General features: G+C 45.7%; 1 protein-coding gene across 1 annotated transcript in view; it reads left to right on the plus strand.

The window, feature by feature from the left end:
- The window catches only part of LOC127630935 (plexin-D1-like), a 150,480-nt gene that overhangs the window by 76,127 nt on the left and 56,516 nt on the right, over positions 1-17,837 (plus strand). The window contains exons 9-13 of the mRNA XM_052108824.1: positions 542-640; positions 8,568-8,660; positions 9,091-9,181; positions 11,352-11,509; positions 17,398-17,543. Coding sequence (XP_051964784.1) covers positions 542-640; positions 8,568-8,660; positions 9,091-9,181; positions 11,352-11,509; positions 17,398-17,543 — 587 coding nt within the window. The remainder of the gene's footprint in view (positions 1-541; positions 641-8,567; positions 8,661-9,090; positions 9,182-11,351; positions 11,510-17,397; positions 17,544-17,837) is intronic.

Below are 17,837 nucleotides of genomic sequence, written 5' to 3' on the forward strand. Positions count from 1 at the left end.
ATTTTGTTCCCCATATGCGTTAATCAACGCAATGTCAAGTGTATTGAGTCATAAGGGAACGTCTCGGTTACGTGACGTCAGGCAGGCTCAAACACCTTAGCCAATATTACAATATTTGCATTATTGTAGAGAGATTTTAACTAGGTCATGTAAGAAGGCACTCCCCATATGCATTAATCAACGCAATGTTTCGTTCCTTTCGTCTCAGGGAACCGAGGTTATGTTCGACCGAGATGTTACAGCTTTTCTGTACAAGTACATGAAACTGAAACGGAATGATGGGAAATAAGAGGTGATTCAACACACCTAAATATGTTCTGAAGTGTCTTTTTCTCATATGTGAACACTCAGGGCAGAATGTGATATTATTGTGTTTGTGCAGTCAGAAATAACTGCATATTTACCATGCCCACCCTTTCCTCTTCAGTTAACACACACAAACACACACAGGAGATTGCCTGTATTTTTCTATTTCTCTAAATACTGGTCACAATTGTTGTATTGAATCACATTTCTTTTTCTCCTTATGTTTCTCTCCCAGAATGCGGCGTCCTGTCCCAATATGGTGGCCCATAAAGTTGCTCCATTGCCCACAGGAACAGCTCAAGTTTTCACACTGGAACTCAAGAACATAAAACATGTAGGACTCACACGCATTGTTTAATATACACTCAAACCATAGGCATAAGCACACATATCCACACAACACACACTCAGTTCAGTCTGGATGTAATTTCCCTGTCAGTGTGAATTGATGTTGTGTGGTTTGCGAAACTCACAGCTCTGTCTGTCTGATTTATGTACATACAAACTCTTTGTGGTCGTGTAAATGACTCATGAAGTCGAGGACAATTCATTCATATTGATTATTCTCAGTGGCTTACGTTATGGTGTGAACATTTGCATTTTTAACACATTAAAGGGACAGTTTACCCATATATGACATTTTTTTCACCCTTATGTAGTTCCAAACCCATATGACTATTTTCTTTAGTTGAAAACGAAAGGAGATGTTTTGAAGAATGTCTGTGACATTTAATGAAAAGGAACGAAGACGGATGTCCAGCTGTCGAGCTCCAAAAATCAAGCTTTAAGTCTCATAAAAGTAGTTCTTACAACTCATGCATCAGATGAACTTTTAAAACGTAGTAAACAAAATTCATGAATTTTAAACAATACAATTTAAAGGCAAATCAATACTACATTTGCATTGGATGAATTTAAGTAGTTTTGTACTAAATCAATAACAATTAAGCATTTAAAGAGTAAAAATCTAATTTAAACTATTAGTTTAAATCTTGTTTATCTGTAGGGAAGATCGTCAGTGAATACATTTAATTTAATTCATTTATATTTGTACTAAATATAGTGCATAAACTACTTTTATGGTACTATTATAATGCTGATGTTTTCTGAAAAAAATGTCCTTTTGTTTTCTACAGAAAAAAGAAAGACATTCCTAGTGATGTTAGAAATGACATGAGAGTGAATAAATTCTGTCAGAGTATTTATTTTTGGGTGAACTATCACTTTAAACAAGAAGTAACTTAATGGCACTCCCGGTGCCGGCTGTTGACTGCTGATTCAACAAGCCGAACTGGTAGAATGAGAGTCACAGAAAGGTGCTTCCAGTGCCGGGCGCAGATGGCTAATCCAACATTAGTGTGTTTGTGAGACGAGGATGTGCATTGTGGTAGTCTGGAGCAATCCAAAGAGAGTCAGTTGAAGCTGGTGTGGTGCGAAGCGAAGCCAAGACTAATCTCCCCAGATGCGGCCAGGTACTGAGGAATCCTCCTCCACAGTACTGGGCACCAAATGGTGAGAGCAACCACAAGCAGGCAGGTGATCGTACCTCTATAGACCAACAGATACACGAACACACTCCAACTACACAAGAGAGAAACGTTAGACATGACAGCGAACAATAAACTGGCAAAGAAAGAGGGGAAACACAAGGAATAAGTAGGGAGTGCAATGAGAGGGAAACAGGTGGAAGCGGGCATGTAATTCATCACCGTGATCAGCGTCTCCCCAGGATCGATCAGCATTCCCATGACAACGCTGGTCACGCATGCCGGCTCCGTCTGTGAGACTCAAGGGAGAGAAAAACAAACAACAGTGTGAGCCGACACACATTCCGGAACCGTGGCAATTATTATAATATAATTTATATATTATAATTTATTTTATATGTTATATAATTTTTAAAAGCCTTACACAAACACACTTCACAGTATAGTAATATATATATTATAATAATACACGGTTGGGCCCTTACACTATATACTATATAATATAATACTGTATACTATTTTTAAACAGTGTGTATATTTACTAGACAAAATGTAGATAGTGTGTGTTAGGACATGGATATGTTAGGATATGTTGGGATTTACACACTGGGATGCTAATGGCAAAATCCTCTTAAAAATCATTGTCCATTAATCACAAACAACTGGAAAACGTCTAGGTTACGGATGTAACCTCCGTTCCCTGATGGAGGGAAAGAGACGTTGTGTCGGAGAAGTGACACTAGGGGGGTCTCTCTTGAGCGCCGAATATGCCTCTGATCCATTGAAAAAAGGCCAATGAGAAGTTGGCAGTCAGTATTTGCATAGCCCGCCCCCAGACATACGGGTATAAAGGCGAGGCAAATACTAGAGTTCATTCAGGATTTTTCTGAGGAGCCGGAAATGGTTCTGGCCACTACAGCGGTTCGGCTCAGCGACGTAGCCGGGAAGACACAACATCATGTTCCCCGTCTGTCGCTCTCGCCACGTGGTGTCGGAGAAGCGACACTAGGGGTCCAATTTAAATCCACCATGCGCTGAGCCGTGTACGTGTTCTGCTGACACAGGAGCGGGCAGGTATTTGTTACGTGCCATATGACCAGCTGTGTCAGGCTGCACGTACCCTTCCCCAATGCCCCAGAAAAGTCGTCGGAATCCTTATGGTTACCCTAGGCAGGGGAACAAGGCAACGCATGACAACCTGGGAACGGGCCAAGCCTGGCTGGGCCTCTTTTCTCTCTATGTTTCTCGCATAGAGCAATAGACAGCCCTGAGGGAAGGGGGTCTTACCCAATTCCCATTCTTCCAGGGGGGAAAAGACCCTGCGGAGACCACCCCTGCCCAACTGGGGAGTTACGGTGGTGAATACATCACATGTGTTTTTAGGGGACATGTGGAAGTGGCGCGGTGGCAGATCCAGCCTCAGCGAGGGTGGAGTTGCTACACACGGCGACCGGGGGGCAGCCGAAACTTACCCAAGGAAAATGCGGGTCTGCTCGTAAGGGGACTGTATCGTGGAAAATACACACAGGGGGAGTCCGCGTAGGAGTCCCTACTCTGTGGAGCACCTATTCTAGTACAGGGTAGATCTGAGTACCCGCAGTGGATTGGGTCGGCAAGTTCCTCGCCGAACCACCTGGCCAGCCCATCAGCGTGTTACCGAGTTCTACTGGCTCGGACCTGAGAAAACACGGGATGAAACTGACTCAACCCTGAGATTGTAGTATCTCGCAAAGGTGTTGGGTGTCGCCCAACCCGCTGCTCTACAAATGTCTGCCAGGGAGGTACCCTTGGCCAGTGCCCACAAGAACGCAACACTCCTTGTCGAGTGAGCTCGGACCCGCAAGGGGGGGGGGGCACGGCCTGGGTGTGATAAGCCAATGAAATGGCATCTACAACCCAGTGGGAAAGCCTCTGTTTGGAGACAGCTCAGAGCATCTAAATCTCTGCGTGCGGTCCAGGTAGGTACGCAAAGCACGTACCGGACACAGCAACGAAGGGGCTGGGTCTGCCTCCTCCCGGGGCAGCGCTTGCAGGTTCACTACCTGGTCTCTGAAGGGCGTGGTAGGAACCCTGGGCACATTCACCCGGTCGCGGTCTTAGGATCACATGAGTGTCTGCTGGACCGACTCCAGGCAAGTGTCGCTGACAGAGAACGCTTGCAGGTCCCCAACTCTCTTGATGGAGGCGAGCGCGATCAGCAGGGCAGTCTTAAGAGAGAGGGCCCTGAGTCCAACTGATTCTAGCGGCTCGAAGGGAGGTCTCTGGAGGCCCGCGAGGACTACCGAGAGGTCCTAGGAGGGGAACAGGCTTGGCTGGGAGGGATTTAACCTCCGGGCGCCTCTTAGGAACCTGATGATTAAGTCGTGCTTACCAAGGGACTTGCCGTCTACTGCGTTGTGGTGAGCCGCGATAGCAGCGACATACACCTTTAGGGTGGAAGGGGACAGCCTCCCCTCCAGCCTCTCTTGCAGGAATAAGAGCACCAACCTAACTGCGCACCTCTGTGGGTCTTCCGCCCTGGAAGAACACCAATCTGCGAACAAGCGCCCCGCAGGCCAGCTGTGCACCAGCGCATCTGTCTCAAGGGGAGCCTCTGTTCGGCCGTACCAGAGCGGGCAGTGGGAGGTCTCTCGGGAGGCAAGCAGGTCTACCTGGGCTCTGCCGAACCGTTCCCAAATCAGCTGGACCAACTGGGGGTGGAGCCTCCACTCTCCACTGGGTAAGCTTTGTCGTGACAGTGCGTCCGCTACCACATTGAGCTTGCCGGGAATGTGAGTGGCACGCAGCAACCCGAGAGCGTACGCCACCTTGCCGATTTATGTACGCTACCGCAGTGGTGCTGTCTGACCTGATTAGGACGTGTTTGTCTCAAATTAATGGGAGAAACCGCCGCAGGGCAAAGAAGACAGTCAACAACTCTAGGCAATTGATATGCCAGCGCAGCGGGGCCCCTCTCCAATGGCCCGCGGCTGCGTGCCCTTTGCACACGGCGCCCCAACCCAATCTGGAGGCATCGGTAGTGACCAGGATGCGTCGGGACACCTGCTGCAGGGGCACTCCTGCCCGTAGAAAGCAGAGGTCTGTCCAGGGTTTTAGTATTTTTCGGCAGGCAGGGGTGATTGTCACACGGTGCGTGCCATGGCGCCATGCTCGTCTCGGGACTCGAGTCTGAAGCCAGTGCTGAATCAGTCTCATATGCATCAACCCCAGCGGCGTGGATGCTATATGCCCCAGGAGCCTCTGGAAGAGTTTTAGAGGGACCGTAGTGCCTGGCCTGAATTTGGCGAGGCATTTCAGCACCGACTGCGCACGATCGTTGGTGAGACGTGCGGACATTGAGACTGAGTCTAACTCCATGCCGAGAAAGGAGATGCTCTGGACCGGGGTGAGCGTGCTCTTTTCTCGGTTGACCTGAAGCCCCAAGCGGCTGAGGTGCCTGAGCACCTGGTCTCTGTGAGCGCATAGTAAGTCTCGGGAGTGGGCTAGTATGAGCCAGTCATCGAGGTAATTGAGTATGCGGATGCCGGCTTCTCGGAGCGGGGCAAGAGCTGCCTCTGCGACTTTTGTGAAGACGCGAGGGGACAGAGACATGCCGAAGGGGAGGACTTTGTAGTGAAACGCCTGGCCGTCGAACGCGAACCATAGAAAGGGTGGCAAAACTGAGACGTGGAAGTACGCGTCCTTCAGGTCTACCGCTGCGAACCAATCTAGGTGCTGGACCAAGATTGGTCGTAAGCCGGTGCCTTTCTTGGGTACAATAAAGTAAGGGCTGTAGAAACCCTTCTTCATTTTGGTTGGAGGGACAGGCTCTATCGCGTCTTTGAGTAAGAGAGTAGCGATCTCCGTGCACAGGAATTTGGCATGTTGGCCGTGCAATGCGGTAAAGCGGATGCCCATGAAGGGGGGCGGGGGCCTGGCAAACTGAATTGCGTAACCGAGTCGGATGCTCCGGGCCAGCCAGCGAGACGGGTTTGGAAGTGAAAGCCACGCATCCAATCTCCGTGCTAGGGGCACCAAAGGGACGGTTATTTTTGACGTACCCGGCGGGGCTTCGCAGCGGGGTGGAGCAGGTAGTACGCCGTCGGGAGGCGCGGACGCGCCCCAAGGCTCTGGTGCTAAGAAAAGACTCAAAGCGCTTACCTTGCGCCGGACATCCGGCAGGGGGCGGGTTGGTGACTGAGGAGGAGGTCCTGTAGTGGCGTCCTCTGGACTCGTCAGAACCGGTCGGCCGGGGAACAGTCGTGGGGCTGAAGGCTGGCCTGGGGCCGCGTCCAGCGTGCCGGGACTGTTGAGATCTGGGGGCAGAGTGCCGTGAGAACGACATTTGCGGGCCAGATGACCCAGAGACAAAGGAAATAGCTCTTTTATTGAGAATTTGGGTACCGCTGCCCCGGTTAAGGGGAGCGGCAAAAGAAAAGTTTAAGGAAAATTCTCCTCCCGGCCCTCCACTGGGGGAGCTAACGTCTTGGGCTCTAGGTCGTCCGTCTCAGGAGCGCCTGGGAGCCTTCCGGGTCCTCGAGGGGGTCCGTGAGACGGGGGGCATCTGCTTCCTGCGGAGCGCTCGATGCGTGGGCTGAGAGCTGGGCCCAGGTTGAGGTGGAGCAGCTTGTCGTTTCCTCGCAGGGGGCCGCCCTCGGCGAGCAGATGGGGCAGGGCCCGGGGCGGCAGGTTTGTGGCGGGCAGGGTATGTGATATCGCCTCCATCTGTTTCTTCACCGCTGAGAACTGCTGGGTGAAGTCCTCGACGGTGTCGCCGAAGAGACCGAACTGGGAGACTGGGGCGTTGAGAAAGCGAAGCTTGTCGGTCTCACGCATCTCAACCAGGTTCAGCCATAGGTGTCGTTCCTGGATCACGAGGGTGGCCATCGCCTGCCCGAGTGACTGCACTGTGACCTTCATGGCTCTGAAGGCGAGGTCGGTCGCTGAGCGCAGTTCCTGCAGCACGTCGGGATCAGGGCTACCCATGTGCAGTTCTTTGAGCACCTTGGCCTGGTGGACTTGCAGGAGGGCCATGGCGTGCAGGGCGGAAGCGGCAGTTCCGGCGGTGCTTTAGGCCTTCGCTGTCAGCGAGGATGTTGTCCTACAGGCCTTGGAAGGGAGTACACGTTGACCACGCCAGGTGGTAGGGTTTCCGGGGCATAGATTGAGCGCAACAGCCCTATCCACCGGGGGGATCGTCGTGTACCCTGGGGCCACTCCGCCGTCGAGGGTAGCGAGAGCTGATGAGCGTGTGGCTTTGTGATGTCGTGTGGTGAACGGTGCCCTCCACAGCAACGTCAGCTCATCGTGCACTTCCGGTAAAAACGGGACTGGGCGGGGGGGCGCGGCTGTGAGCGGCGTCGGTACCCCAGGAACCAGTCATCCAACCGCGATGGCTGTGGGGAGGACGGGGGATTCCAGTCCAAGCCCACGCTGGTGGCGGCCCGGGGAAAGCATGTCGGACATCTGAGCGTCAGCCTCGGCTTGGGCGTGCTGGCCCGAAGGCGGCAGCCCAAGGGAGTCAACCGCGTCAGACACCGCGCTCTCCGATGCAGCGGCGAGCTCATCCACCTCTAGCTCTAGAGGATAGGCAAGCTGGCTGTGAGGCGAGCTGCTGTTGCCTCGAGCATGGACGGGAGTCAACGAGCGTGCCGGGGGATGGGTGGTCCGAGGGGGGGTACCCGACGGAGCCGCACCCGCTGCCATCCCCGAATCGCTTCCAGCGCCACTCACACCATCCTCAATCCCGTGGGAAGAAGGAGCAATGCGAGGTGCGGCTGGAGTGACTTGCTTACGGTTGTAAGCGAGCCCCGACCGCAACGTTGTCATGGTCATGTTCTCGCAGCGAGAACATGAACCATCCACAAATGCAGCCTCGGTGTGATCGCTGCTCAGACACACGAGACAACGCCTGTGGCCATCTGAAGCCGAGAGCACTCTACCGCATCCAGGAACTACACAGGGGCGGAAAGGCATCTTTACAAAGACGCGTCCTGAAAAGGACGTTCAACGCCGCTGTGTATTTGCTCTTTTAGAGAAAATTACTCTTTTAAAGAAAATCACTCTTTTAAAACTCATCTGAGTTTTTTTATACTGCGCTGTCGAAGCGCCCAGGGGCAATATGCACTGCCGTGCAAGGAGAAGAATCGCCGCTATAATGCGCCCTCAATCCAACAGCATGCGGTAGTGTCAGAGGAATACAGGAACGGGTGTGTTTCACTGCGAACAGTGAACAGTGCGATGCACAACCATCGGCTCCGAAGAAAATTTCTGAATGAACTCTAGTATTTGCCTCGCCTTTATACCCGTATGTCCGGGGGCGGGGTATGCAAATACTGACTGCCAACTTCTCATTGGCCTTTTTTCAATGGATCAGAGGCATATTCGGCGCTCAAGAGAGACCCCTAGTGTCGCTTCTCCGACACAACGTGGAGAGAATGACAGACGGGGAACTCATGGAAATGGTTGAAAAAAGTGTGAGAACCATGTTAGAAAGAAAGGGAATTGTACAGATTCCATAGTTGGAGTATTAGATGTCTGGATTGCTAAATGCAATAGAAGACGTTTGTGTTTAATTTGGAAATGTTGACATGCCGTTCCGCAGAGCAGCTGTAGAAATATAAATGTCTTGAGTGTACTGTGGGTTGTTTGAGGAATCATCAGGGATCTTTTGTCTGTCTGATGGTCTTGTGGTGTTGTTTCAACATGCCATCATTCCCCTGGGAGATTGGACATAGTTATGGCTCTGGTTGTCATGCTGCTGCTGCTGCTGTGTGTGTGTGTGTGTGTGTGTAGGGTACAGAGTTGGAGTGTGACTTTGGCACCAAGGAGCTGTACATAGCTGATTGGCTGGATGGACACTCGTCTGTGAACTGCAGTGGAGTGAAAGTAAGTTCATCCAATAACAACACTCACTGCAGCGGTCAATCCCTTTAAAGTTAATGTGAAATTAAAATGAACGATCGTTATTGTCTTAATACATAGACCTGGTCTTATTGTGAACAATTCATTAGTGCATATTATTCCAAACAAAACTATGGTTTGTCTTCTCTTTTATCACCATCCAATCAAATTCTGATGGATAAAATGAAGCCCCACCCACCCTAAATATTTTCCCCGCTGAATATTCTGTTTGGCTTTAGAATACGTCACGCAATAGAAGTGAAATTACTTGCGAACATTTCAAATGTTGCAAAAGTTTCATGTTGACTTACCACACTGGCCAGTGACATCTGTACTGATTCATAGATTGTTTGTTACTGCATTTCAGAAATTTGTCTGAAATGTATTAGTGAATAAGTGTTTTATATGCATACAGCTGGAAACTACACTGTGGAGCAAGATATTTCATCTAAACCTGCGGAGGAGAGGAACAGACATATATATAGACAGTCCAGAGCCAATGACAGGTATTAACACGCTCACACACACAACACGCTAATCACAGCCACAATGAGTGTGTCAAATACAGCACAACAGCAGATACAGTAGTAATCACATTTGTGCTGAGCATGTGTCTTCACGCACACTCAGACTGTCTGCTTGCTCACACTGAGTCATCATAACACACACACACACACACACACACACTCACACGTTGGTCTACCTATCATTATGAGGACTTTCCATAGACATAATGGTTTTTATACTGTATTAACTATAGATTCTATCCCCTAAACCTAACACAACCCCTAAACCTAACCCTCACAGAAAACTTTCTGCATGTTTACATTTTCAATAAAACATCGTTTAATATGTTTTTTAAGCTATTTAAATGTTGGGGACACTAGAAATTTCATCATAAACCACATTTACAGCATAATACCCTTGTATTTACCAGTTTTTAACCTAATTTTCTTTTCTCATAAACCACATAAACACACACACACACACACACACACACACACACACACACACACACACACACACACACACACACACACAGGTGTCTGTTCCTCCTTTAAACACATTAGTAAGCATATTAATACTATAAATGGCTACAAATAACAATATCTCTTTCATTGCCAGTCACATTCTTGAACTTGATCAAATTGAGTAATTACATTTAATAAAGTTGTTTTAAATGTCCTGGATTTATGTATTATTATACTGATTTCTTTAATAATTATATTTCATAAATGTATTGACCATGTTTACAATGATAACTATCAAAAGTCAGCTTAGTCCCAAAATCTGACAATGCAAGGAAACGATATATTTGCATGAGACTTGACATCACTGGGTTTTCATAAATAGACATGTGCACTTTGGATAAGCTGGTAAGAACGTGGGTAAATGTGTTTACTTGCATCGTAACGTCAGTGTAAGATTGTGTGTGTGGAAACTCGCTTATTTACATTTGACTAAATGTTTGTGAACTTCTTCTATTTCTAGATGAATGGCTCCTCAAATGTCATTTCAAGGCAATCGCTGCAACCGAATGCTTTGTGTAGTAACAGACAGGGTTTTATGGGGTGCAGTGGTTTCCTCTGAACTCATTTCTCATTTGAATATCACTGTGGTTCAGTATTTATAACACTGATTTGATCAAACACACAGACTTGCCCTCAGCTCTGGAGTGCATACTTGTTGGTTTATGGATTCTGTCATGTCAAAGTCAGTAGGGTGCCACTTATAAAGACCTTTCACACTACTCTTGATCCTGGTTAATGTCTTTTTTAACCCCAGTTTAAGGTCATTGGGTTAAACAACATTTCACAGTTGTGCTTTTGAAAGGGGTTTAGCACCTGGGTTGTGAAACTCTGCTCAAGAAATGGTGCCAGTATAAAGTGTGAATTGCTGACCCATGGGAAAGTGTGAAATATGAAACAAGATAACCCAGGACTAGCAGAAAACAGGGTTAAATGTTACAGTGGCTTAGATATTTAAATTTATATATATGGGTGGTTTTAGTGCAGTGCTACCGGTATGTGGTTGCTAGGGTATTATGGGTGGTTGCTTGGGTGTTCTGAGAGGTTGTTAGTGCATTACTATGTGGTTGTTAGTGTGTTGCAATGTGGTTGTTAGGATATTCTGGTGGTCACAAAGATATCCTGGGGGTTTTTAATGCAATGCTATGTGGTTCTGGTTGTTTTTTTGTGTGAGTTGCCTTGTGGTTACCTGGTTATTGTGGGTGGTTGCTAAGATGTTCTGGGGCGTTTTAAGTGCTTTGCTACAAAGTTTGTGGTTGCTAGTGTATTCTGGGTGGTTGCTAAGGTGTTCTGTGTGTTTTTTAGTGCATTGCTGTGTTTTCCCCTGGGTATTCTGGGTGGTTGTTACAGTGTTCTGAGTGGTTATAAGTGCATTGCAATGTGGTTGCTAGGGTATTTTGGTTGGTTTTAAGGTGTTCTGGGTGGTTGTAAACAAACACCACTGAAAATATCAAAGGGCTAATTTCTTTATTATTTGGTATTCATTTATTATCTTAAGAGTCTTGTATATGTGTGCATGTTATAAATGTATGTGTGTGTGTGTATGTGTGTATGTTTGTGTTATTTGTGTGTGTGTGTCTGTGTGTGTGTTTCTGTTTGTGTGTGTGTGTGTGTGTGTGTGTCTGTGTGTGTGTCTGTGTGTGTGCAGTGGAGGTGTACAGCTGCAGTGCGGGGGACAGTGACTGCTCCCAGTGTTGGGGTCGTGAGGCTCAGGGTCACCTGTGTGCCTGGTGTGACAACAAATGTCGCCCGCGAGACCACTGTCAGTCCATCACTACACAGTGCCCACAGCCTCATATACAGAAGGTAAGACACACAATTACACAAACATACATACATACAAACCCCTATTCAACAGTGTCTCAAACTGTGCTCAAATATGTATTGTATTTGAAACATTTTTCATTAGATTATAAGAGCAAACGATCTGAGCTATGCTTTTTACATACATTTTTTGGTAAAATTATTCTAGATGTATTAGAAAATATATACATTTATTTATCATTTATAGCAATGAAGTGATTGGGGTATCACTGAAGCTTCACTATATAGTGAGTTCACACTTTATTTAGGGCCTGTAACACACCTGAATCAACTCATCAGCAATTTAGCAAAGCCTCCATGAGCTGAACTGTGTGTGTTAAATAAAGACACATCCAAAATGTGTTGGGTCCAAGGACTGGAATTGAGAGTCTTAACACAACGGAATGAGTGAATGAAACCAAACCCCCCTACTGCTCATGGTTGACTTAATAAAGCACTATGACACAGGACAGATGGAGTGGTGTGTGCATGTGTGTGTGCTGCAGTTAATGGATCATGTAGGTGTGAAGAAACCGTGTGGAGAAAAGAGAAGCAAAACACAAGACAGAGAGCGGGAGATGATGGCTGTGTTTGTGTTGGCTGCCTTCCTGTTTTTGTTTCAAGTTCTCCATTCTGAAGAGTTTCTTCTGCTTCTGCCGCCTGCTGCTGTGACCTTATATTTAGAACAAGGGTGTGTTTAAGGAAGATTTAGGAGAAAATTTCAGAAACAAGAATCTGCTGAACTAACCAGTAAACAGAAATCAAATCTGACCCTATTTCTTTTCTTAAAGGCATGCTACACTTAAAAATGAAAATTCTGTCATCATTTACTTCATCATTATGCAGTTCCAATCCCAGCCTGATCTCATGAATATTACACAACTGTGGTGACATTTTTGTAAAATTATATTACTTGGTTCAGTACATGTATCGCTACAGTTCTGAGGTGAAATGTCCACTGTGTGGCATTAAAAGTGAGTTAAATGTTCTTCTAAACAGATGAGGTTTTTAAGATTAATGCACTATTGAGTTTAAATCAACAAAACCGACCTCCCTACCCTAAACCTTAAACCTAAACCTAACCGATAGTGTCATTAAAGCAAATGAGAGATGAAAAACACTATTGCATCATTTTGTGGTGCTTCTATGACACTTTGAGTTCACGTGTGGACTGGCGTGTTCTTCAGGACTCATACCCCGCTCCTTTACATCACAAGTGCAACGATCTATCAGTCGAGCTAACACACAATTTAATCACACTCGAACAAGCTTGTATATGTAGATGATTATGTAATGCAAATGTTAAAATGAGTCATGCGCTGTAGTAAAAGTGTTCAGATATCATAAGATAACATTGTGTGATGAACAGGGTGATAAGTAAGTGTTTATGAACTGATAATCTGACATTTCACTCATGACTTGTGAATAAAACACCTCTGGTGTTCATTTCACCATGACACTGCTGTGATACGTACAACAAGTGACATAAAAATAATTGAGCAAAAAATGGAGCCATAGTAGCGTGATTCTATGAGACCAGGTTGCTCAAACCTGCATGACTTTCTTTCTTGAAACACCAAAGGAGATGTTAGGCACAATGTTATGGAAAGACTCCATTGCAAAGTAAGTTCTACAGATTTGGAACAACATGAAGGTAAGTAAATGAGGACAGAATTTAGCTTTTTTTAATGCTAAATTCAAGCATTCTAAATTCTAGGTAAACTATTCCTTCAAGACCAAAAGGTGTCAATTGCACAATGCGTGTTGGTGACAGATGATCTACAGAAAGAGTCGAGTGTCTGGGCAAATTTAATTGCTTTTGATTGTGTTTAAAAAGCAGCCTGTGATTTTTTTCCTCCATTCATATGCTCTGTCTCTCTCTGTGTCTTACATCAGAATGGGGTGTAAATGAAGACAAAAGGAGGAAAAATTATGTGCACTGAGAACTGAACTCATTAAAGACAGAGCGATAATTATCAACATGAGACTTCAGAGAGTGTGTGCATATGTGTGTTACAGGTTTTAATTTTTGCAGATGTTTTTACACATTATGCTTTTGGGGGTTTATAAACGGCATCTTTGATGTGCAGTGCTGTTTTTGTGTTGAAGCACGTGAACTTTTCTGTGCACTTTCCAGATTTCTCTGTTCTTTAAAGATCTGAGGCTCAGTTTACTGCTGGTATTAAGATTTGCTCAGGTGATCTGATCACAAGTGATCAGGCGAGACACATCGCTGTTTAAACTCGAGTAACATGTCTCAAATGCATCTCCTGTGAACAATTACATTTATGAGTCACCTCTAACTTGAGATGAAACCACACTTTTGGATTACTAGACAAGATCCCCACAGTTAAAACCACTACTAAATAACATCCCCACCACAACCACATGAAATGTTTTTCCCTCCAAATTTTAAATGGCATGTTGAGATCTTTAAGGGCCCAAGGTTCCTACGACCCCATTCAGGGACCAGGTCGTGAACCTGCAAGCAAGCTGCCCCAGGAGGAGGCAGACCCAGCCTTCTCGTTGCTGTGTCCGGTACGTGCTTTGCATATCTATTTGGACCGCACGCAGAGCTCTAGATGTTCTGAGCAGCTCTTTGTCTGCTTCGGCGGACGAAGGAAAGGGAACGCCATCTCCAAACAGAGGTTAGCTCACTGGGTCTTTGATGCTATTTCCTTAGCTTATCACACCCAGGCTGTGCCCGCCTCCTTCCGGGTTCGAGCACACTCTACGAGAAGTGTGGCATCCTCGTGGGCACTGGCCCATGGCACCTCCTTAGCAGACATCTGCAGACCAGCGGGCTGGGCAACACACAATACCTTTGCCAGATTTTACAATCTCAGGGTTGAATCGGTCTCGTCCCATGTTTTGTCAGTTCCGAGAAGGTAGAACTCCGTAACGCGGCACAAACGACCGGGTGTTCCACTTGCACACAGCACCCTTCCCCAAGTTGATCCAGTGCGTCTTCCATCCCAGGTTAGCCACTAAGCGTCGCTCCCTGGATGTTCTCCTCCCTAGCCTTCTGGCCTGCGAATTCAGCGGAGCAATTCGCGACCAGACCCACTACGAGTCACAGGTGTTCAGTACTGGGGTCGGGCTCCACGGGCTTAGTTCCCTTCTTAAGCAAACACCCCATGATGTATTTCCCACGGTACGGTCCCAATGTCGGTGGACCCACGTTTCCCATGGGCAGTTCCGCTGAATCTGCTCATTAGGCTGGACCTACCACCACGCCATTTCCCACATACGGCTTCACAACCCTCGTGGTGTATTTGCCACATGTTACCTCCCCCTAGACTTGGCAGGATGTGGCCTCCGCAGGGTCTTTTCCCCCTGAAAGAATAGGACCGGGAAAGACCGCCTTCCCCGACGTGCTTCATAGCGTTAAGTCGATAGCCCCAGCCGCTTCATGTCCTATGTGATAGACAGTGAGAGAAAAGGCCGCGGCTGCCTGGCTTGCTCCCATGCTAGTCATGTAGCACCTGTTCTCCCCCTCAGGGGTGCGGGGAACCTAAGGTCTGTGTGTGACATCTTTTTGGGGGCATTGGGGAGTGCTACGTGCAGCCGACACAGTTGCCTCTAGCACACAGTAGCCTGCTTGCACCTGTCTCTACAGTTCACGTAACAAGGTCAGTGTGTGCCGTTTTTAGATGGGACCCTTTGTGTCACTTCATTTGACACAAAATCGAGTGAGTGACAGAAGGAGAACGTCATGGTTACTGTTGTAACCTCCCTTCCCCGAGGGAAGGAACGAGACGTTGTGTCCCTCCTGCCACAGCACTAGACCTACCACTGTAAATGGCTGTACCTTATTTTCGGCTCCTCAGTGCAAAATCCTGACTGGCACTCGCTGCACGATACAATGGGTTTGCAATCCACATTTCGACAGTTTTTTTAATTATTTCTAATATGAAATAGCCAATTTAATAAAAGCACCACTTTTGAGTGCCTTGGAAACAACTTCTTGATGATTTGAAAAGTGTTTTAAAAGTGTTTAATAGCACTAGATCACTTCACTGTCTTCTATCTCTCTACTCGTCTGTGTTCGCTGTAGACATGTACCAGTTATCGGTTGTACGGTAAACTGGGATAATCAACATGCATAGTTGTCATCATGGACACTTTATAAATACCAAAGAGAACCTGTTAGTCCAATTCCTTAGATTTTCCTGAAGGCACCGTAGCTTTCATCCACTGGGACTAGAATTTACACTCGCCATTGTCAAATACGAGTAATTGTTTGCTTTGGCGAGTAAATCAAATAAAGTTTCTTGCCGGTGACCGGTAACTTTATACTGCAACAAAATACATATCAGTAAGAAACATTTTAAGAACAACAGTCAGACTCTCGCTATTGTGTTCATGAGATATTCAAATCAAAATGTGGTACAAACCAGGGACTTTGTAACTATAAGGGACTGCAACATAAAAGATGGTTTAAGTTTAATTATAAGATTGATATCCCTCACTGATGTATGTGACAAATCATTCCAAAGTCAGACATTCAAACCATTTATTAAAAAAAACATCTGCAAATGTATTAATATGTTATCATATTTATGGATAATTATTAAGAATGTAAATAAAATAAACCACGATGACAAGCAACAATTTGCCCCCTTCTAAATATGTCTGAAGTTTGGACATATTTTGAAACATCGAAGGACCACTTGCTTTTATATAATATTTGTATTTATTTATAATTATAAATAATTAAATATAATATTTATACAATAACAATATGATATTATTTTTTAAATATTTTGTTATATAATTTGTATTTATTTAATAGAATATTTTGGACATTTAACTGTTCATGTGTTTTTTATTTATTTTTTGTTTGTATATGTATTTAATGTTTCTTAAATGTTCAAGGTTCTTTTGTGTTTAAAAGTTCAGAGTTACTTTTTTAGTGATCTTTTCATTTAAGATGCAAAAATGGTTTTCAAAAAGCAATTAAACTTGCAATTAAGAACAACAATACAGTTTGTGTAGCTTTCAAGCAGTTTTGTCATTTAAATACAATACTGCAATAACAGCCTTCTGTATAGCTGTCACGAACGCCGGTGAAGGCGCCTCCTCAATCGGCCACCGGAGATCTGACTCAACCGAGTTTTGACTTTAAGACTATATTTCCCATAAGCCTGCATACCTGGTCCGATTATCCCACCGCTGTCCCCTATCACCTCCACTCTATTTAAACCATGCACATTTGTTCAATCATTGCGAAGTCTTGTTTGCCCCTGCTACATTTCTGAGTGTTATCATTGTTACTGCTACCACTCCTGTGTACTGACTTTGCCTTGTATTCTCTACTACGTTTGACTGCCGCCTGCCCTTGTTGTATTTACACCTGTCTCTCTGATTCTGCTGCCTGCCCTGATCTTCTGCCTGTCTGACCACGAACACTGTTACCCCTGACATCCCTGTTTGCTTATTCCTCGATCCTTGCCTGTATTAACCTGAGTCTGTTTACCAAATAAACCGCATATGGATCCCAACCAACCTGAGTCTGCGTTACAATAGCACTGTAAACGCCTACAATTTGCCTTGTTCTAATTCTATAGTTGGCAGCATTATGACCAAATTTTTTCATCGATGGAACAAAAATGATCAAATTTGCTTTTAATTCCTGTTTTATAGAGCTGTTGTTACCTGCAGCCAAATCACATCCATATTGTTGTGATTATAATTTGCAGTTAGTCTCCAGGTCCAGCTCGTTGTTTAAAACAGTTCCACTTTCCCATATATTACAATACTAACTTGAGTAGTAAAAAGTAAAGACCCCCTCCTATCTGTACAGGATGTTCATTTATCTGTTCTAAATTGGTGTCTGTGTAACTAAGTCATGCTCAATCATTGAACATGTTTTATCTCTTTATCTGAAGATTGAGCCACTTAGAGGGCCGCTGATGGGGGGAACTCTGCTCACAGTACAGGGCAGGAATCTCGGATACAGCGTTGCTCATGTGAACGTGTCCATTGGGGATGTACCCTGTAAAATACTTCCCAAATACTACACTGTTTCAGTCAAGTAAGTGTTAGAGAGTAACTGACTAAAACAGTGTTGCTACCAACTGAACTACATTTTTTACTAGCGTGACAGAAGTTCAGTTATTTTCACAATATTGTATCTTTTTCATTACCGAGCCAAAGTAGGCATTGATGTGTTGTTGTGGAGGCGGTCAGTGTGACATCACAATGTGGAGGAAGTAGAGAACGAGTCGTTTTGGCAGCTTGATTTCAGGAAATGCTCTTTTTGCAGTTAGGACGAAAACGTACAGTATTTTATTATAGTACAATAAATATGTCACAAATTCAATGAAAA

The sequence above is a fragment of the Xyrauchen texanus genome, chromosome 37 (genome assembly GCF_025860055.1).
Source record: "Xyrauchen texanus isolate HMW12.3.18 chromosome 37, RBS_HiC_50CHRs, whole genome shotgun sequence".
Taxonomy (NCBI): domain Eukaryota; kingdom Metazoa; phylum Chordata; class Actinopteri; order Cypriniformes; family Catostomidae; genus Xyrauchen; species Xyrauchen texanus.